The sequence below is a fragment of the Phyllostomus hastatus genome, unplaced genomic scaffold (assembly GCF_019186645.2).
Source record: "Phyllostomus hastatus isolate PE091 unplaced genomic scaffold, TTU_PhHast_1.1 phas_scaffold_78, whole genome shotgun sequence".
NCBI classification, from domain to species: domain Eukaryota; kingdom Metazoa; phylum Chordata; class Mammalia; order Chiroptera; family Phyllostomidae; genus Phyllostomus; species Phyllostomus hastatus.
Window position 1 is genome coordinate 64,095,491 of NW_025334041.1, and position 21,784 is coordinate 64,117,274.

General features: G+C 44.0%; 1 protein-coding gene across 2 annotated transcripts in view; it reads right to left on the minus strand.

Moving 5' to 3' along the window:
* The window catches only part of FHL2 (four and a half LIM domains 2), a 67,695-nt gene that overhangs the window by 5,412 nt on the left and 40,499 nt on the right, over positions 1-21,784 (minus strand). For both annotated transcript variants that reach the window (XM_045827809.1, XM_045827810.1), the window contains exons 3-4: positions 12,477-12,651; positions 2,676-2,845 (exon numbers count right to left, since the gene is read on the minus strand). In XM_045827809.1, coding sequence (XP_045683765.1) covers positions 2,676-2,845; positions 12,477-12,651 — 345 coding nt within the window. The remainder of the gene's footprint in view (positions 1-2,675; positions 2,846-12,476; positions 12,652-21,784) is intronic.

Genomic DNA, 21,784 nt, shown 5'->3' on the forward strand with positions numbered 1-21,784 from the left:
CTTATCACCCCTCTATTGCCCCTTCCACTGCTGCAGACCCTGGCGTTCCTGCTTGCAATACAGGGACTAGGACATTACCCTCGGCCCCTCAGAGAGATGCTAGGACTCAAAGGTGCAGTGTCATGGGAAGCATTGGTTTCTCACTGGGGAGGAGGCGATGCCATGAGGGTAAAGACCACACAGCCTGCATCAAGGAGACAGATTTTAATCCTAACCCTGCCTCTGACAGCCCTGGGCCTGTGGCCTCATCGTCTGTAAAGATCCCTGTGCAACTTGGTCTATTCATTAGTTGTGGACAAGGTTAAAAGACACTGTGGGATTGGGCCTGCTGATGCTGTAGGGAAGGACAGGCATCTTGGAAGGTTGGGAAAAAGTAAGCCCACAGCCTGCCTTCTCATTCTGTCCTACAGTCTAGAACTTTTGCCAGAAGCCTGATATACCAAAACTGGTCATTGATATCTCAATTTGCTCTATTTTCCTTCTTATATTGTTGCATTTTTCCAATGTTGCACTCATTGGAAAACAGATGAAGATAGAACTGAGTACAGTATGCCAGGAGGCCAGTGGGTCTCAGCTTGACAGAGCAATGGCGATGGGAGATGGGGTGGAGACACTCATATCAGCACTTTTGGGCAGTGCATTTTTTCAACACTGTGGTATCATCTGGTGCCTCCTCTAATCCTTACATAAAGACAGATATTCCTGCTGTTTTGCAGATGAGTGCATTGAGACCCAGAGAAATTAATGACAAAGGAAGAACTGGAGTTCTGGACTTCCTTCTATCCTGTACTCTTTTTATTAAACTATAAACCATTAAAAATTATCCTGTCAGTATTCCCCTAAGGAACAGAATTTATACAAAATATGTTGGGTGGCAAGGTATCTACATGGCTACAGAAGGCATTTATTTGTAAGATGTTTCCTTCATCTACAATACACTCCCTTGCCCTCACTCCATCCAGATTCCATGTCCCCTCGCCTACCCCCCGCCCCCATCACTCAGCTAACTCAGATGTCTTGGCATAGGTGGTGCTTTCTTAGAGAATATTCCCTAAACACAACCCTGGCCCCTCACTCCTCAGATTACTTCAGGTCTTCCTGATGTACACTCTGTTACAACTGTTCTTTTCCAAAGCATACTTGTCGACAGTACTTGAATGTTCGACATTAAAGTGCATATCCACTCAGACTCTGTCCTTCTTCTCCACCATCAGATGGTGGGAGGAATGGCTGCTTCTGGCATGAATGCTGGTGTGTGTACTGAGTATCACATGCACACACAGGCATGCAGCCCAGAAGATGTGCCTTTATTTCCCTAACTAAATAGCACAGTAAGGTGGGGAAAAACACAGAGAAAGGAGAGCAACTAAAATGAACTTTCCTTGGGTCTAATAAGAAAAACAAAACCAAAAAGGATTGAACAGACAACAGGATTCCTAATATAAACACAGGAATGAGATTCCATCTAAGGTGTAAGGAATAACTACTATATAAATAGCATGATCATGACAGAAGAATAGGGAGAAATGGAATTCAAAATAGTAGTAAAGAAAAATGGAAATGAGTGTCCTGACCAGTGAGGCCCAGTTGGTTGAGCATCATCTTACAAACTGTAAGGTCTCCAGTTTGATTTCCAGTCAGGGCACATCCCTGGGTTTTTGGACCTGTCCTGGGTTGGGGCATGGGTGTGAGGGGCAACTGATTGATGTTTCTCTCACACATCAGTTTCTCTCCTTCTCTTCCCTCTCTAGAAATAAATAAAGTCTTAAAAAATCCTTTTAAAAATGGAAATGAGAGAAGGAAATGAAAGCCTGAAGAAAATTAGCAACACTCTTCCCTTTGAAAAGGTGCAGACAGGTGGGGCATTCTAGCCAAGGCTCACCCAAGACAGGGGACAGTATAGGACAGGGCCCAGGACAAAGCCTTGCAGTAGGGCTGCCCGTCCACAGTCTGAAGGCGAAGCAGGGCCCCAGCTGGAGAGACAGGAAAAACGCACAGGCAATAGAAGGGGCAGGAGCCAAACAAGTTGCACAAAGTTCTACAACTGGCACTGTTAGCCATGGGAGTGAACAGCTCAGGAGTGCTCTGACCTATGTGTGTAAGAGGACACACTGTGGCAAACTCAGCTAGAGCCTGAAAGGCACAGATTTTGGTATGACAGGGTCAGCTGGAGATGGCTTTCTACAGGGGCAGGGTTCCTTTGCTTCCTCTAACCTAACAGAGCCGTGACAGCACAGGACTGGCTCGGTAAGTGTAATTAATGATGTGCCCCACCCACATCATTCTCCCGCCCTTCTCACTAAGTTTAGCAACTGGCTTCTAGTGTCTTCAAGGAGAGCAGTATAACAAAGGCAGCTTTGGCATAGTAAGTTCTCTTTTTCTTTAATATCAACTCATAAGTGAGCAAATGTTTGGAAATGTTCCAGAAGAAGGAAGGAGTAAAGGACTTTTTTATCTCAGATCACAATAGTGCTCATGTCTGAAAAGACTAGAACACGGGTCCAATGGCAAAATGTACAGAAGTACATTAGAGCTGTGGAACATGGAGCGAAAGAGGCATAACTTTCATGCTGTTCAGGCATCACAGCTGTCATCTCTTTCGGAAGGGGCAAGCTGACAGGGGCCACAGAGCTAAGCTGACTCAATTGTGCAAGGTCCAGGGGAGAATTAGGTACCTTTTTGCACTGAACACATTGCAAGGCATACTGTTTCTCATAGCAGGGCACACAGAAATTCTGCTCATCCTTGGGGATAAAGCTCTTGGTTCCAATTGGCTGCTGACAGCGATGGCAGATGAAGCAGGTCTCATGCCAGCTGCTGCTCTTGTACTCCATCTTGCGGGTCCCTGTGGTGAGAGTTGGGAAAAACAGAGTGGCTGTGAAAATGACTGCCTAGGGGTGTAGCAGTCTGCACTGGAACCTGCCACCATCCAACTTTGTGACCACAGCGAGTCACTTCACTTTCAAAGGCTACCCTCTAAATGGGAATAATTTCTGTGTTGTAGATAGCAGGGACTTGGTCCAGTGCTACACACACACACACACACACACACACACACACACACACACACACGGCATATACAAGGCCCATGGGCAAAATCTGGCCCTCTACCTTATTTTATCTGGCCTGGAACCTTGTTACTACTGGGCAGCAGCACGGAGCTCTTGCTTAACTGTTAAGGAGTACTTACACTTATACAGTCCTAAAATTACATTCAGTCCTTCGAAGGCAACTGTGAGGCTGATGTTGCCCCCGGTGAAAATGAGTTTGACACCCCTGCTAGAACAACATCTGTACATACTCAACATATTTGTATGCACATAACATGAAAAAGAATATCTGTTTCTCTCTCAGCATTGCAAAATATAAAGAGCAATCTGGCATAGCTCAGACTAAACCTTGCAGAACGTGAAATTTGGAGCAGAGGGACCTGTTAACAAACACCCCTCTTCTTCTCAGTGGGATGGAAACTGTTGGGTGTGAAGGAATCTAGTGTCTCCAGCCCAATTCAGCGAGGAGCCTCTCCATCACTCACTTCATGCAGCTGTGGTGCAAACCCAGCTGTGATGGACCTCAGTGCTTTCACGTGCTGTATCGGTGCTGCCATTAACATCCACACACACCACTTGAATCTCCCCTTTACTGATTTTCCACTCTTATCACATGTTTCCTTTTGAGTAACTATTAAGTAACTATTATCATCTGATATGCTTAAATAATTTCTTCAAGTAGATTAAGATAGAGAACCAAAATGTTTTTTGGTTCACCCTGAAACCTGATTCACAGCCAATGTTCAATACTTGTTGATTGATGTTTTTCCCATACTTTACAAGAAAAAGTGTATATATTTATTGAAAGACATGGTTCAGGACAGACATGTATGTGAGCACCCTTGGTATGAAGCAGAAGTATTGAAGGATTTGGGGGGAAAAGAACCATAATGGGTGAGGGAGCAGAAATGGCTAGGCACCAGCACCCGACACACAGCCCAAGGGCCGAACCCAGACTGCAGCCCATTTGATAACTGAACTTTTATTGGAACATAGCTACACCCATTACTCCCACCTGCTACAGCTGCTTCCACACCACAGTCGCAGCATTGAGCAGCTGTGACAGGGGCTGCATGGCCTACGAAGCCCACAATATTTGTCAGGTTCTTTATGGAAACATTTTGCCAACCCCTGGGCTCACAAAAAGGATGCTGCTTTCTAAGAACTTCAATTCAAGGTCAGGAACAAAGGTGTGAGGCCGAGGGCAGGAATCTGGTGGCAGCACTCTGAGATAGGTCAGGCAGCACAATGCAGGCATCTATAGTCTTTAAGTAAAAAGCAACAACAACAAACAAACAAACAAAAACACAGACTAAGAGCTGTATTTTAGCTGGTTGGAAAGTTGGTGAGATGTACATGACTCAAATAATTAGAATATGCACTGGGAATCATTATGTCATTTTTGGGTCACTCTCTCAGCTTCTACATGTACTTCCAAGATCAGACATTTGAATGCCACCTGCCATAAAGTAATAAAAAACTCAGGGAATTCTTGAGGGAGGGGTGGGACACAGGGATCTCCAAAGCCTATGGAATTCAATCATGGGTGATGAATCTTGAAACAAGGAAAATTGTAGTAAGCGGTTTAATTTTAGGTAAAAATGATGGAAGGATTTTAATGTAAATTCTAGAACGATTTACTTCAGTCTCCATGTGGTGGGGGCAGAGGTTATTTTCTTCATGTATAGCTTCTTCACTGGATTTTAAAAAATAAATTTCATTGATTTTGCTATTATAGTCGTCCCAATTTTTTTCTTCCCTTTATCCTCTTCCTCCCTGTACTCCCTACTTACTTCATGTCCATGGGTTGTACATTTAAGTTTTTTGGCTTCTCCATTTCCCATACTATTCTTAACTTCCCCCTGTCTATTTTGTGCCTACCATTTATGCTTCTTATTCTCTATACCTTTCCTCCCATTATCTCCTGTCCACCTCCCTGCTAATAACCCTTCATGGGATCTTCACTTCTGTGATTCTGTTCCTGTTCCAGTTGTTGGTTTAGTTTTTGTTTTTTAGGTTTGGTTGTTGATAGTTGTGAATTTCTTGTCATTTTACTGTTCATAGTTTTTGATATTCTTCTATTTCTTAGATAAGTCCCTTTAACATTTCATATAATAAAGGCTTGGTGACGATGAACTCCTTTAACTTTACCTTATCTGGGAAGCACTTTATCTGCCCTTCCATTCTAAATGATAGCTTTGCTGTACAGAGTAATTTTGTATGTAGGCTCTTGCCCTTCATGACTTGGAATACTTCTTTCCAGTCTTTTCTTGCCTTTAAGGTTTCTTTTGAGAAATCAGCCAATAGTCTTATGGGAACTCCTTCGTAGGTAACTCTCTCCTTTTCTCTTGATGTTTTTAAGATTCTCTCATCTTTAATCATGGGCAACTTAATTATTATGTGTCTTGGTGTGTTCCTCCTGGGGTCCAACTTCTTTGGGACTCTCTGGGCTTTGAGACAAAGAAATGTGGCCCAAGTGAAAGAACAGAGCAAAACTTCAGAAAAAGAACTAAGCAATGAGGAGATCAACAACCTATAAGATGCAGAGTTCAAAACACTGGTAATCAGGATGCTCACAGAACTCATTGAGCTCAGTCACAAAATTAAGGAAGAAACAAAGGTTATACAAAGTGAAATAAAGCAAAATATACAGGTAATCAACAGTGAAGGGAAGGAAACCGAGGCTCAGATCAATAATTTGGAACAAAAGGAAGAAACAAACATCCAACCAGAACAGAATGAAGAAGTAAGAATTCAAAAAATGAGGAGAGGCTTAGGAACCTCTGGGACAACTTTAAACACTCCAACATCCGAATCATAGGGGTACCAGAAGGAGAAGAGGAAGTGCAAGAAATTGAAAACTTATCTGAACAAATAATGAAGGAAAACAGCCCTAATCTGGTGAAGGAAATAGACTTCCAGAAAGTCCAGGAAGCCCAGAGAGTCTTCACTTGCTCTCTTAATATATGAGCTTCCCTCTGATCAAGCAGCCCAAGGGGTTGGCGAATGAATATAGGACTCCAAGCAAGACAACATAAGTGCGCTCTTGGTGTCTTCTGAAGTAAGTCTTACTATATCAACGCCAGTGCTCAGGAAGCTGTCTTGTCCCTAGTTGGGAATCCATTGGGCACTTCCAGTCCAAAGGGAGTCATGGGTGCACATCTGAGAGGTGCCATTTACACAGACCTACAAAAGTATTGTGAAACATTGCAAGCAGGTGGCAGCAAAGTTCCTTCTTCAAAAGGAATCTGCACATCAGACCAATTCTCCAGAAGGAAGGAATGTCTTTTTTTGGATTCAAATAAGCAAGCGATGAAGCAGAAGTTTGGTGAAAGATTAGTAATGGTGTGAGCCTTCTCAGAGGCTGTGGTGCTTCTGCAAGAAATCTCTGTAAACAGGGCCTCAGCATTTTGTAGATGAGAGCTGGTAAACCCTCGCACTGTGATGTGTCACACAACCCTGGCTTCCTGACTACATCAAGAACTGACTTTTGTTAAGGTGTGAGCCCAGAGGTGACTTTTTAAATTTAGAACACACCTCTTGTCCTACCTATCTAAATTCAAAAGTACACCAATACTCTCTGTACTGCTATTCATCTTGATTTGGTTGTAGCACTTTTAAAAAAATCAAACCAAAGCAAGGAAGCCAAGTGCTATGATGACACAGTGCTTGCCTTTTTCTTTTTTTGTTTTTGCACACACCAGGCTTTTTCCACACCCTGTCTTTGGTGTCCAGACCATGTCCAGAAGTGATCCCTTTTGACTTCTCCTTTTATTGAAGTCCTGTTCATCCTTCAAGACTGCTGAAGTGTGATTCCCAAGCAGCCCTTTCCCGACTCCCTTGCTCTTAGCATGTTCCTCCATCACAGCAGGTTTTGGATAGGTTTCTCCAACAGTCACATCTAAAAATTTCTAACAGACCACAGCAAGATGCATATCACTGAGGCTGGAGAAGGGGTACTCTTAGAGAATGTTCTGAGCCCTCCCCTGCTTCAGCCTATCAGAATCATGAAATGTCTTGGAAATTGCAAAAATTTTAGTAAAATTTCACAGCCTATATTCTAAGATATACTTATGCTTGACTTCACCTAAAATGCCAGTTATTTAATGTTTTGCTTCCTGATCTCGAAACTATGCTATTGTTCTGGGAAGTTGTACCTTTTATCCCCTGCACCCTGGTCCACTCCTGTAGAGCAGCAATGGCTGGACATCCCTGTGGTCTGACGGTCAGACTCCCCAAGGACACAGTCCTGGAGGGCAGGGCCTAATTCTTGTTCAGGGTTCCATGTCTTTAGCTGACTCTGTCCTAAGTCTTCACACAGTCAACACCTTCTGCTCACTCAAATCCAAGCCTAAGTGTTATTGCCTTGGACTACCCCATCTAAAGCAGCCCGCATGTCCTCTGCTTAGGTGAGCCCTTCCCCTCACCTACATCACTCCAAGCACTGTCCTCACTTGGTCAGAGCATCTGGGCACAGGGCACCAGGATGTGTGCACTCACTGAATACAAAGCAAACATCTCCAGGCTGTGGAGCTGAAGCAAATGCTCAGCCACCTTGTCTTCTGAACCCACAGACAATAGTGAGTGAGATGTCCTCAGCATAGAGAAAACTGACAACTGGACACCTTCACCTCTCCCTACCTGCACCCTTCAGTGAAGTGCACCCCCTCCCCCACTGCTGTCCCTGCCTCAGGGAGCCTTGGTCCCCCATGAACTCATGATGTCCTTGGCTGCTTGGCTTCAGTTGTGGCATATAATATGAGGTGGAGCCGTACAGCTGCAGAGACACTGTGCAGGACAAACAGGGTTCTGTGAGCAGGGGCAGGCCCATGCATTGTGCCTGCTTGGTTGGCGGCAGCTGTGGTCCCATTGTGATTACCACACATCATTTCCTGCCGTAGGGCCCACAGCCTGGAAGGCTGTGCCCCAGCTTCCCTATTCCTCAATAGGAGAGACTTGGACCAAATAATGTTTGATTTTTATTTACTATCTGAACATGAATTTTTTCTCTCCCTGCTAAACACCATGAGAAATGGGAGGTGTGATGGTTAATTTTACATGTCAACTTGTCTGGGCTGTGATGCCCAGCTGTATGATTGTGCACCAGTCTAATGTTACTGTGAAGGTGCTTTACAGACGTGATTAACTCTTAAATCAGTGAACTTTGAATAAAGTGAATGGTTTGCCAAATGTGGGTGGGCCTCATCTAATCAGTCAGGGGCCTTACGAGCAAAGCCTGAGGTTTTCCCAAGTAGAAGAAATTCTTCCCAAGACTGCAAGTGAAAAGCCCTGCCCGAGTGCCCAGTCTGCTGCTCTAAGACATTCAGATTCAAGGCTGAAACATCAGCTGTGACCTGAGTCTGCAGTCCGTACCTCTGTCCTGTGGGCTTCAGGCATGCCAGCCCCCCAGCTTCGTGAGCCAATTCCTCACTACAAATCTCTCTCTCTCTCTGTTTCTCTAGAAAGAAATTCAAATACCCAGGAAACGTTTATTTTTTATGTCATGATTGGTGCTAAGTGTTAAAGTCTTGAATGGCCTGTTGACTGAGACTGTAAACTAATTTCTAAGAATCACTGTGGACATACTTCTGAGATTTGGGTCTTCTCCTCCCACCTCATCAGAAAGGGAAATGGAATCTCAATGAGGGGCAGTGACTGACTGAGAACCAGAACCATAAAACAGGAGACTAGAAACCAAGCTCTGCCACTTTCTAACCTTTCTCTGAGGACTGGGAGTACAGGTGAGGGAGAGGCCAGACAGTGGGAACAACAAAATCAGACTGGCTCAAATCTGTGGCCTGTGTACCACTCAGCAAAGATATGAACAAGTGTGAGAGGTGTCAGAGGAGTTTGCTGGAGGAAGAGGCCAAGTCACTAAAGGAAATGCACTCTTGAAGGAGGCACAGAAGGAAAAACTTCATAAAGTCACATCTGCCAGACTGCTTTGAATTTAAAGTAACTCAGCCTGTCACTTTAAATTCAGGCTGAAGGTGGGGAGTTGAGGGTTGGGGTGGGGAGGAGACCAAGGTCTAAACAACTGTAAGAGGCTGAAGTCACACAGCTGCTGAGGATCACAGGGAGGACACAGGCCTCCTAACCCTGCATCCATTGGGCGTGCATGGACGCCTGGCTGTCTCACTGGAGATACACCAGCACCGCTGCTCTGCACTCCTGCTAGCGAGGCTGTGTATGCCCAGCACTGCAAAGGTTTATCTTGCATGTCCTCTGTTTTCCCACCTTCAGAATTAACCACTGCTACCACAGTAGAAGGAGTTAGTAATACCGATACTCATAATTCCTGATCGGCCTTTCTCTTGACCCGGTCCAGAAGGCTGCTCAGACCACAGAGCAGCAGGGACAGCACTGGGCAATGGGATCCTAATCCTGGCTCAGCCACTAACTGTAGCCTGGGGTGGCCATTTAACGTTCTAGTTTCTTTGCTGGTGAGCTGACACAGGTGAATTTGAAGGTCAAATAAGCTTAAAGTTGTCAGTGTTTTTACAATTTCATGCTGTGTGATTTAACAAAGTTCTCATTCAAAGTGCTTGAGCTGGGACATTCCTTAACACCTGCACAATGCCCTATTGCCAAATGAACCATGAACTCCCTTCTTGAAGACACCAGCTGTTCCCATGGGCTCCATGGACACCTCTGCAGATGCCAGCTTGGCCTGTGCAGTTCCCCTGAGTCCCAGGAGCTCCGGGTGACCCACACAGCCTGGCACTTCATCCTTTGGGTCTCCCCTCCCCTGCCCCCAAAAGACTCCTATCCTGACCTGGCCCCCGAGGTAGGGTAATGAAGGGGAGGAACTGGAGAAGCAGAGAGGTTGCAGGGTTTACTAGCAAAAGGTCAGAGCACTCACTGCTGAGGAAGGACAAACAAATACACAAACAAACAAATCCAGAATGTGAACAGAGGGGATGAAGAAGGCAGGACCAGCCAGCTAGGAGAGGAATCTGGGGAGTGGGTGAATGTGGGAGCAGTGATGGAGATGGAAAAAGGATTTAAAGGCGTCCACTCTGAGTCACTCGTGGAACCTTCCCTGAGCTCTGATCATGAAAACCTAGTAAAGATTTAAGTTGCTTTTTAATTAATTCTTTGGTTCTTATTGTGCTAGGACTGTTGTGTCTCTATATGTAACTCTCTGTGGACAAGATAGCAAGTCACCCTGCTTTTATACAGGTTTTAGTTCAAATTTCTACCATTACCGCATTTGGGCCCCTTGGTTCCAACATGTACAGTGTCAACATAATTTTGTAAAAGTCTTCTGACCCATTCTTTCCACCACCGGAAGCTGCCACAGTGGCTCCAGCAGGGCTGTGAGGACCTTGCTCTGGGTTTTTGTTCCTCGTGATAGAATGTCACAGTTATTTTTAAGATGTATTGACCAGAGAAATGAAGTAGCAATAGAAACCATCTGACTGAAGGCCTAATTATGCCCTTGCCTTTTTAAAAAAGTTATGATTTCTTATCCAATATATCTTCTTAAAATAACACTTCCTGTGTTTCAGTCTCTTGCTCAGAACTCTTCAGTATCTTCATTGCCAAAAACAAAGCAAACAAAAAATAAAACAAGAACTCCAGAGCTTGGCAATTAGTCTTCCACTGAAGAGTTGAGAGTCTAACTCTAAATTATCTCTACAGCCTTCATTCTCTTCACATAGTGTGACTGCAGCTACAGTATGAAATATGATTACTCAGCAGACCACCTTAGTTTTTAAAAATTAGCATTCAATCTATTGACATAACACACTCAAAACCATCAACTTCAGTTCACATGACACATCTATTATTGAATTCGTGAGTATGGTGAATTTTAAAAATCACTTCTAAGGGGCCTTTGTCTTTGGTTCTGTTTATTAATGTAGTGAACTAAACTCCTTTAAAACTACTTTTGAAAATTTAACATATTTGATATCCCTTTAAAGTACCTCAACTAACCAACTGAACCTCGAGTTCTTAAGTAACTATTAATGAAATGAATTAAACTTACAAATATGGGGAGGCATAAGATATCTTAAATGTCAAAACAGTTTATCAATCAAGAAATTTTCTGTTGACAATCATAAACCTAGCACTGGCCAGGCAGCTCAGCTGGCGGAAGAGTTGCCCTGTTGTGCCAAGGCTGCACAGACACATGGCTGCACGTTCCAGGTTGGAACACATACCAATGAATGCATCAATAAGTAGAACAGAAAAGATCAATCCCTCTCTCCCTCTCTCTCTCCCTCTCTTCCTCTCTTTCTAAAAAATAATAAATCAATAAACAAATAAGAATCACAAGCTTAATTTACTCTTTAGACCAACTTTTTTTAACTCCACACTTACTTCACCAGATTATTTCACATAACATTATTAGTATGGGTTAGATTCTCTTAATATGTCTGCCCTTAATTATAAACCTTCCTAGAGCTAAAGGATGCTCACCCACCAAAGAAACAGTCTTGAAGATGGACAACTTCCCAAGCACTCTGAGGCTTGGTGCTCCAAGCCAGATTCAATAGTAGTTCCGTCAGTGCCCTCCTGATGGGGACCTCGGGGCTGTTGGGCCCCAGTACCAAGTTGCATTCCCTCAAGTCCTCTGCTTCCTCACGCAGGTCATCTGCACCCAGACCAGTCTGCTGCCCACTGACTGCGTTCCAGGGGTCTAGTTACTGCTCCATCCTCTTCTGCTCTCCGGAGGTCACATGTCATGAAGATATTCAAGGGACAGAGTTCTCTCCTGGCTTTATGTAGCTCTCTGGAGGGATGCCAGATTACAGGTCCCAAATGGGACAGATACTAAAAAATTAGCTATGTTCTTATTTGCTAAATCTGGCAAGTCTACTTCCCAGCCACAACTGGCTGGTTGTGCAGAGCACACCACTGATTATATGTGGCCGATGAGCCAGCCTCAGCAATGCCTGCACATTTCTCTCAGTTGTCCAGGATCCAAATCTTCGGCCCCTCTCACAGGAGTTACTCTCCTCACCCTCATTTCTGTGTGCCTAACCAGAATTTATTTTTAAAATTTCATGTATATTTGTTCACTCTATTTTTAAAAATGAAACATTCCTCCCTTCTGCAAAAAACAAAACAAAACAAACTACTTCCCTCCTATATAAGAAGAGACATAGTCCCATCCTCCCCCTTTAACAGACAAGTCACCTTATTACTGTCCTTGGCACCCAACCCAGCTGCAGTAAAGTCTGGGTTGATCTAGAAGGGAGTATACATCAGACTAGAATGTAGACTCCACATGGTAGAGGTCCGGTGGTGCCTCTCCACTCATTACTCCATGAACACCTAGCTGTTCACCCTGGGTCCGGCGCCAAGAGGACGCAAAGCATTTGCTTAAATAATCACATGAGTCCAGATTCAGTGATAGAGGGGAAGGAAAAGGAAGCTTGCTTTGCAGTATCCCAGGGAGAAGGGACTGTTCCTGACCTGGCATGATGGTCTTCTTGCACTCCTGGCACTTGGAAGAGTACTCGTGGGAGTAGCAGTCTGTGCAGAGTAGCTGGTCCTCCTTGGCAGCGAAGGGCTTGTCCACCAGCGAGCTCTTGCACCGTGAGCAGTGGAAACAGGCCTCATGCCAGTGTCGGTCCTTATAGGACAAGTCCTGCAGACCCAGACACATGAGACTGTCAGAGGGCAGAAGGACTCAGGGCTGCCCTGCCTGAGCACTGTAGTGGGGCATGGCGCAAACTTGCAACATAAACAGGGAGTACAGAGGGGCTGAGGCCTCTGGGCATTCCTGGACTGTGATCTTCACCTAATGCTGAAATGAGTAGGGTTGGGATGCTTTTCTCTCACTACATTTGGAGCAATCACTTACACAGGGGTGGGTGTGTATGTGAGGGGGATTTCCATCAGGTATCATCTATAAGGAAGAAACAGAAAACATGAAAGTCATCAACGCTTCTTACTCAACAGTCATTTGGATCTGTAGGAGTTCTTGGACCACGAGGGAGCTTCGCAAAACCAGCCATGGCAGCAGGATCGCTGTGATGACCAGCAGGAGAGGGAAGCCCTGGGTGCAGGGAAATTCAAGAAAGGAGACCCAGCATAGGGCCCTGGTTTCTCCTGTGGCAAGTGAGTCAGGAGACTTCACATGGCATACCACCAACTGAGTGTGGAAGCTCCTCAGAGGGCAGTGAGCTGGGCAGAGGGCTGGAGAGGGAATTCCAGGCAGAAAAAGGCATGTGCATGGATGGGGAGCAAGAGGGGGTTGTTTGGTGGAGGAGGGTGTTGGGCCCATTCATCTCTATGAATGCACTTGGCTGACAGAAGGGATGTGCCCTGTGCAGCTCCCTCTCATGCCAGTCCTGTCTGAGGCTTGCTTTTCACGACTCCTGGGAGTAGACCCTGGCCGATGCAAGACATTAAGGAATAAAAATGAGACAAGGATAGAATCTCCTCAGTGCAGGACTTCATGGACTGGTTTCTGTGTGGCTGATCCTGCCCTGAGTCTCAGCAGCCCTGGTATCGGGGACGCCCCGAGTTGGACACTGTGTCTTGGAGGACCACAGAGAGCACACTGAAATACCTGTTCCTCTTTATCCTTTGTGAATCCAAATTGAGGGGTGTATGAGCTGGGGGCAGAGGATTGTCCTGTCTCTTGAATTTCTAGCTTTAATAATTTTCACAAAGTTTGAGGAAAAAAATCACCTGCACTTTACTGGTTATTCTGACAAATGAAATAAGGTAGACACTATATTAATTTGTGTTAATGACTATATGCAGTCTCATTACAAACTGCGAAGTCCATACTTCCCTCCTTCCAAAAGAATTCATTACTTTTCTCTTTCTGGGATACCAGGAACGATGATTATGACCATATTATGAGGTCAAGACTGTACCAGCCTGCAAGGTAAATATTATTACTGATGCTCAGAGAAGTTCAGTTACTTGTTCACAGCCATGCAGTTGGCATGTCACTGAGCCAGGGTTCAAGCACGAGTCCTTCTGATTCAAAAGATATTTCCAGTGAGCATACCAGGTAAAATCCCAGTAGACTCTGTGTTGCTCTTTGCTTTCAAAAACAACCCTTAGCAAGAGCTGTGTATATCCACTGAAAAAAATCGGAAACACTATCATGTTCATAGCCAAATGAATGCAACTTAGCATTGCCTTGGTTTAGACTCTGAATGAAATAGAACAAACCCTTTACAGCACTGTCCAGTACAAACAGGAATAGCCTAATTTAAGAAGAGCTGGAGTTTTGATCAAGCTGTCACTGTTGTCAAGCTGACTGTGGAATAAATGTCTTTAAAAATTCTTGGAATGGAAAACAGTATGGCAGTTCCTCAAAGAATTAAAAATAGAACTACCATATGATCCCGCAACCCCACTGCTGGATGCACGCCCACAGGAATGAAAGCAGGAGTCTACAGGCTGTGTTCACAGTAACGTTATTCACAACAACCAAAGTGGGAGCCGCCCAACTGTCTCCTGATGGGTGAATAGATAAACAAAATGTGCAAACCTACACTGCACTGTTACTCGGGAAAGAAAGGAAATTCTGAAACATACTACACCGTGGGTGCACCTTAGTCCCTACACAAAAAGACAACTACTGCATGATTCCACTTACATGAGATCCTTAAAGCAGCCAGATTCGTAGGGACAGAAGGCAGAGTGGTGGCTGCCAGGGGCAGGGGGCAGAGGGAAGGAAGAGTCGTTGTTTAATGGGTACAGTTGCAGTTTGGGAAGATGAACAGTTCTGGAGATCTGCTGCCCAACAGTGTGAATGTACTTAACATTGCAGAAATGTACACTTTAAAAGGGTTAAGATGGCACATTTTACATTATATGCATTTTACCACAAAAATTAAATATTAAGTTTTGATTGTTACGTAGCAGGTGAAAAACACTTTTTCAGATGTTAGCTGGGTTCCATCTGTGCAGACCAGTCACCTCATAAAGTCTTGCTACTGTGGAAAAGCTGCAAAATGTTCTCCGGGTTCCATGAATCACCGCCCACCTTCGATGAGACACACAGAGGGGCGGTGAGGGGAGAAGGCAGTCAGAGGCCTACTCTGGAAGGTGGTCTAGTATTGCCCAGGGAGTCAGCAGCACAGTTGGGGGCTACAAGTCGTTAGTGAGAAGTGAAGGAAAGGAAATACAAGGTTAAGGGCATTTTCCTGATGGAGCTGACCTTAAGAAAAACTGAGAGAGAAACCTCCCCAGAGGGCATTGTGAGAGCAAAGCTATCATCACAGTCTCTGCCCTGGTTAGCGAGTCCCCAGATGAGGAAAAAGCATCCAAATGGTGAATGTGACTGAACAGTCACAATAAAGCTAATTTTAAACTGTTCACACAATTCAAAAGCACTGCAGAAATCCATCTTTTCTACGGTCAGCATTTCTGGCATGAAAACACAATAGCTACTGTTTAAGGCTGATTTGCTGACATAGACATTTGACACTAGGAAGTGTCCCCCTAAATTTGGATACTAATGACAAGCCCTTACTATATTGTAAGCATCCATGCAAGACTTCCATACTTCTAAAGGCCACGCTTCCTGTGCTCACTCGTGCTCTCTTGGTCTCCAGTTCCCCAGGGAACTGCTGCCTTTCTCAAAATGACCTGATTTACTAAACCCAAGAGTGGTACAGCCATCTCTGCTTGGCTTCAGCTTGAGAAGCTGACTTGTGCTTCAGGCTGGCAGAAAGCAAATGCCTGGAAGTGCTTCCCGTCCTGCCCTCCCCCTTCTGAAGATGCTTTTCCAGTTGACCAGTGTTGGGCTTTTGAAGCATTCCTTTCCCAGGGCCACTGCAACACACCTGCACAATGCCCCTGTGTGTGTGTGCGCACACGCACACACACACACACACACACACACACACACCTCTTTCTGCATTTACACAAAACAGTTCCTGAATTGTTCATTCAAGGATGTTGGATAGTCTTCAAAACATTCTGACAAAATATTTCCTCTGAAAAATGAATATCAAACTATGACCATGCTCTTAAATTTCATGATATGCAATAAATAAAAATAATCTTTAAATAAGCTTGCATCACTGTTGGTGGTGGGTCCTCAGTAGGAATATGACGGGCTCACCCCTCTTCCAGCTGCAGACACTGGTCAACTTCCCAGGCCCACAACATCTGAGTGGCTGCTGCAGGCAGGCAGTGGTGCAGCCCAGTCACACACTCGGCATCTGCTGTAACATGAGTGCCCCCTGGAGGCCAGGTGTCTAAAACACCTGATGTATTTCATTCTACTGCCTGAACTCAAGGCTCCAGATTCTGGCTACAAAGACTGAATAAGTTAATGCATTATTACATGTAAAGCATTTTAACACATAGCAGTTATACAGGAAAGCAGATACACCAGTCATATATAACTTGGCTTACTGTAATTGCTCAATTAACATTAGTATTATCTTTTATTCAGATCATAGCTACTGATGAAAACAGTTGCCTCAAACCATCGCTGGCTGAAATTACATGTACTCACAAAAATAGTAACATGGATTAAAATTTCCTGCACCTTAAATCTCCCATGCTAATAACTATGATTCCACTTTCATATAGTGCTTTTAACTTCCTCAGCTCTTTTAAGTCTAAAATTCTTTTTCTTAATCCCTTTTTATATACTTTGAGCCATACAATACCCTATGATATAAGGTTTTATTCTTATTTTATACATGAGCAAATTTACATTAACGATGTTAAAAAACCATGAACTACCTTTTATACAACATTCAGCCTTCAATGATCTAACAGAACCAGGTGCATATTTTTCTCATAGTCTTCGCCTGGCATGGCAGCATCTTTACAAGCTGGTCCTAACCTGTCTGCCCAGCCTTGACCTCTGATGTAGTGCCCCATTCACCCCTCCATGACCTTGCCCAGGCTGGCCCTTGCCTTGGAAGGCCCTTCCCCCTCCTCTTTCCCAACAAGCAAAAACCCCTCTGCTGTGAGGCCCAGCTCAAATACCACATGCTCGGTGGAGGGGCCCCAGCCCAAAGCAACAGCGGCTGAAGGGAAGGAAGTGCTGCACCACTCCCAGCTAATACAGTACTCTGAAGACCCAATGTAGTACACCTCCTTCAACATCATTATCTGGTCAGTGACACTCTCAGACTTCTCTGTGATTGTCCTTCATAGGCTCTCAATTTGTGCTCTTTTTAGAAGGCTTAAGTTAATAAATACATGTCACAGCCTCCTCCTGACTCACTTCTTAAGAAAGTCTACAACATGTAGGAGGTGAGAAAAGACTTCATGGCAAGAGTAAATACCACCAGCTTTGTCTTTTCAGGGTAGGCAGAGGCTTCTGGCCAACACAACATTTTCCTCAGCATCTCACTGAGAGGCAAGATTTTAGGTATATGATTCCCTGCAGCTGACAGGTAGACTGGAAATACCACAGAAAGGCCAAGAGGCTAGGTAAACCGAGTAGACTCATGTGCCTGAACTGAACTTCAGATCGCACTCTGAAGGTTTATTAGTAGACACAGTGGCCCTTTTGCTCTGTAGTGTTCTCAGCTCCACAGAGTTTTACTTTTGGTTCTGACTGAGATGACCTCGTCTGGTCTTGTCAATACTGTTACATATGGAGCACACTGTGAGATCCCCAAAAGTGAGTGCAATAGAAATATTACTTTGATGCTGGAGGTCTGAGGTTAAGAAGTGCAGATTTGCTGACAGACGTCCAAAAACTTAAAAATCTAAAAATGTCCTGGTTTTAAAATCTTCCAGAGAAAGGGGGAAGAAGAAGAGGAGGAGGAGGAGGAGAAGAAGAAAAGAATCTTTTATATACCTCAGAAAAAATACCAAGATTAATTTTGCACTCACAGAAATGTCATAAGTTGCAGTAAAATGTTGATAAACAGTGTAAGATTGGGCCCAAAGGCTTCCTGTCAGATTTTATATTTTTCCATTTCAGAAACATTCCTAATATGGAAGTGCTTGTGGTTTGGCCCTGAATGTGCCCTTCTTGAGACATTAAGAGCTGAGCCATGGGGCAAAGTGTCCTGAGGGACCCTCGACCTCTCAGCTCACTGCAGGCAGCTTTGGGTGGCAGGGTGGTTGCACTCTGAAGCTGGCATGGTCCTGGCACCCACTCTTCCCTCACACACTGGTCCACCTGGACTGGCAGACACTCAGCCACTGATTTCCAAGAGCAACTACTCCTCACACCCACAAGATTCTACTTTATAAATGGATCCTCAGTATCAGCCATATTCAGAGCTTTGCAAAGAGGTCCTAGGCTTTCAGATTGTCAGGTTATCAGGTTTTCAATGGCATACTCTTTCAGGCCCTTAAAGGTCCAGAGGAACAGATGATGGCAGAAACAAAGGCCCTCCCTCTGTGGAACACTGTTCCATCTATGTTAACAGTCAACTCCTCTGAGATAAGCAACCCTGTTTTCAGACATAGGAACCAAGGCTTGTAGGGGACAAGTCTGGCTGAAGTCCCACCTCAGTGGGCACAATGTCACTGCTGAGTACTGTGTACCTTGGTGGGCATGCCTTGCAGGTGACCCTTGGTTTTCATGGGCTGAGAGGTCCTTATATAACCCCTCTGGTCACCTTTGTTTCCAATTCTGAGGATCCTGCTTTACTTGATTTCCTTCAGATTTTTCTCTTATAGGAGGGTGTCCAAATAACTATAAATACTTTTAGTGTTCATTACAAACTCCGTGGATAAATTACACAAAACCTCTAAAAAAGGTGATTCACTCACTAAGCACTGAAAAATCACCTCAACAAATAAAAGGAGTCAGGATGGCAGCCTGGACTGTGGGAATGTATCTGGCAGAGTTGCTCTTCCCCGAAGAACAGCCAGAGAGGCCCAGCAGGGGAGGCCTGTTTCCTGGTGAAGGGCAGCAAGGATGGTTTTCTCAGTCTGACCTTACGCTCCCTAAGCTTTGGTCAGAAATCCTCTAAAAGTGTAACAAAGCCATCTAGAGTTAACCTGGACATGTTAAAAAACTTAGTCTCCTGTTTCATTCTCCTGGCTGCTTTCCACCAAAAGACCTCAGAAGTTTTCTGTCCTTTACAAACTGTCCAAATTTTAAATCAGAAACTTTTATAGTTTAATGGATAGATTCATGCCAATCTGATTGTCAATTCAGTGTTCCCATTTAACTAACTAGGAAGCTGGAAAGAGTGTTCTAGAAACAAATTGAGTATCATTTCTGCAGTACAGTCATTGCCATCTGAGGAGCCCCAGGAGAAAGGCGGGAGCCTTTTACTCAGGTCACTGATAGAAGCAAGGCAGACAGCTCTGACTCTTAGGACTGACCACTAGTCCAATCTGCACCTGACCAGATGTCCCATCTGAGGCCGCACAGGGCAGGCAACATGCAGCTCATGGGTCAGGAGCCACCCCACCTGCGTTTTACCTCTAACTCTAGTGCCTTCCAACCCTGTAACCCAGCAAGACCCTAACCTCTCTCAGCCTCAGTGGGTTCTCCATAAGATGCAGTGAAGAAAGTCCCTCTCTATGCAGTGTTATGGGAAGTCTAGAGAGGGCATCCATGGGTCAGGTGGCCTATTTGACTTCATGACCCTGCTTGCACAGACATGGAAAATTCAAAGTTTGAGCTGGGTATATGGCCTAGAGTTTGTTAAAATCACTGATTTGATACATGCATGGTACTTACACTTGTCTCTGGAGCTATTGACAAGCCTGTCTTTTCTTTAATTCTTGAATTTTTGAAGCCTAAAATATAGGTAGATAAACCCATCCACAAAAAAATCTATAACCAGGCTAAAAACATTTTTTGCTAGTATCCACAAGAACAGCATAATATTGGAGAATCATAACATTTTATTTATATTACCTGTTCTCAAATAATCCTTTGACCACATAAATAAATGTTTTTTACCCTTTGAGATCTCAGCATTTCTTCAGAGTAACTAAATAGAAGTAAATAATATCACTGAGTGACTGCAGAGAGCTGATACTCAAACACATGGAATCTACCTACAGCGACAGGTCCTGAAGTCTTATCTATCTTATTCAGAAGGCAGTCAATACCCACAAAGATTAGACTACATCCCAAAGGCTGGCCAATATTTTATTTTATTTATTTTTTACTCCTCACATGAGGATTTTTATTATTAGTGATTTTAGAAAGAGAAGAGAGTGAGAGACAGACATTAATGTGTGAGAGAAACATCGATCAATTGTCTCCTGTTCATGCCCTCACCAGGGATCAAACCACAACTTTTTGGTGTATGGGATTATGCCCCAACCAACTGAGCCACCCGGCCAGGGCACAGGCTTGCCAATATTTAAAAATTATACATACACCCATGTCCTTCAGAGGGAAAGTTAAGTGAGCCCATGGGACCTACACTATTTTAAGAAAAGAGGATGCCCACCAGATCTGTCAGCTCAGCTGCTCCCTTGAGTGGCCTGCCTTTGACCTGACTTCCTGAAGTAATAGAAATTTTTTTCTACCATTGCTTTCTCCACAAAGTCAACTACATAATTATTTCTGAAAATCAAGAAAGCCATAGCAAATATTCAAAAGCACCAAATGGCAAGATCTAACTTCAAGTCAACATCTCTTTTTCTTCTAAACTGTAGAAAATCACATGGCACAACTCCACATATAACAAACCACTAATCTGGGTTGAAAAGTTCAGCATGGTTAACTCTTGACTTTGCAGCAGTCATGTTGATTTTGGCCACATTTGGAGGATTCCTGTGTTTGCTCATAAAGTATGTGCTGAAGGATAACGAGGTTCAAGTGTCTTTCCACTAAATCATGTAGGAGAAATGGTAAGTGATTTTTGTTTTGTTTTTACATTAGTCACCAGTCAAGGATGACTAGTCCCAAATATCCAAAATGTTTCATTTAAACTGGAGTTGTTCTTTGTCAGAATAATAGCTGGACCTCGTGCCTAATTCTTGCTCAGGTAAAACCTTTATAAAATAATTTTTTCTCTGTCTATTAGTTCTTTGAACAAGACATTTAGTTTTTATAATGAAAACTGATAAAGAGAGAGGGCAAAGCTTCCAAGAGGTATGTGTAGGGAATGTGTTAGGGAAAGAACAGGGAAGTAGTTGAAAGGAAAGTAGAAGTTTGAAGTTCATAGTGATACCATCAGCTGCTGTTTATGGCATGCAGGGTTATGTATCTGCATACCATAACCTGATGAGGTAGGCACCTTTGTTTCACCTCCATCTTAGAGATGTGAAAACAGGCATAGAGGAGTCAAGTAGTTGGCCCAGGTTCACACAGCTAGTGAGCCACAGAGCCAGACTAGAACCAGGTAGTATAGCATCTGGGCTCTTATGCTTGGCCTAGTCAATAAACAAAGAGGAACTAAGAACGCCCATTGGGCATAGGAAGACATCCTCAGAAAGAGCTGGAGATAAACAGGTATTCAACTTCTAGACTAGCAAGATCAGCTACTTTCTGCTCATCATGGCCAGACTGCTGAGCCGTTTAAAGTTTACATAAGATAACCTCTGAGTTTCATTTCTTTGACACTTGGCATGCCACTCCCATTCTGAAGCCAAAAGATACACAGCCCAGTTTGGCCTCCATAGGCCCATGTTGCACAGCCTTTGTCTCTGTTCAGGACAAAGGCCTCTTTCCATATAAGGCAGAAATTATTCCTCAATTGTCACTAAATACCTAGCAACAGAAACTGATGGTGCATCCCGTAGCTTACTGCCTTTCCTAGGAATGATATGATAAAATAAAGAACTGTAAGAAATGTGCATGGATATGTTAGAATTGTCAATCAGTCAGCAGTTATGTATTGATATTTGTAACAACA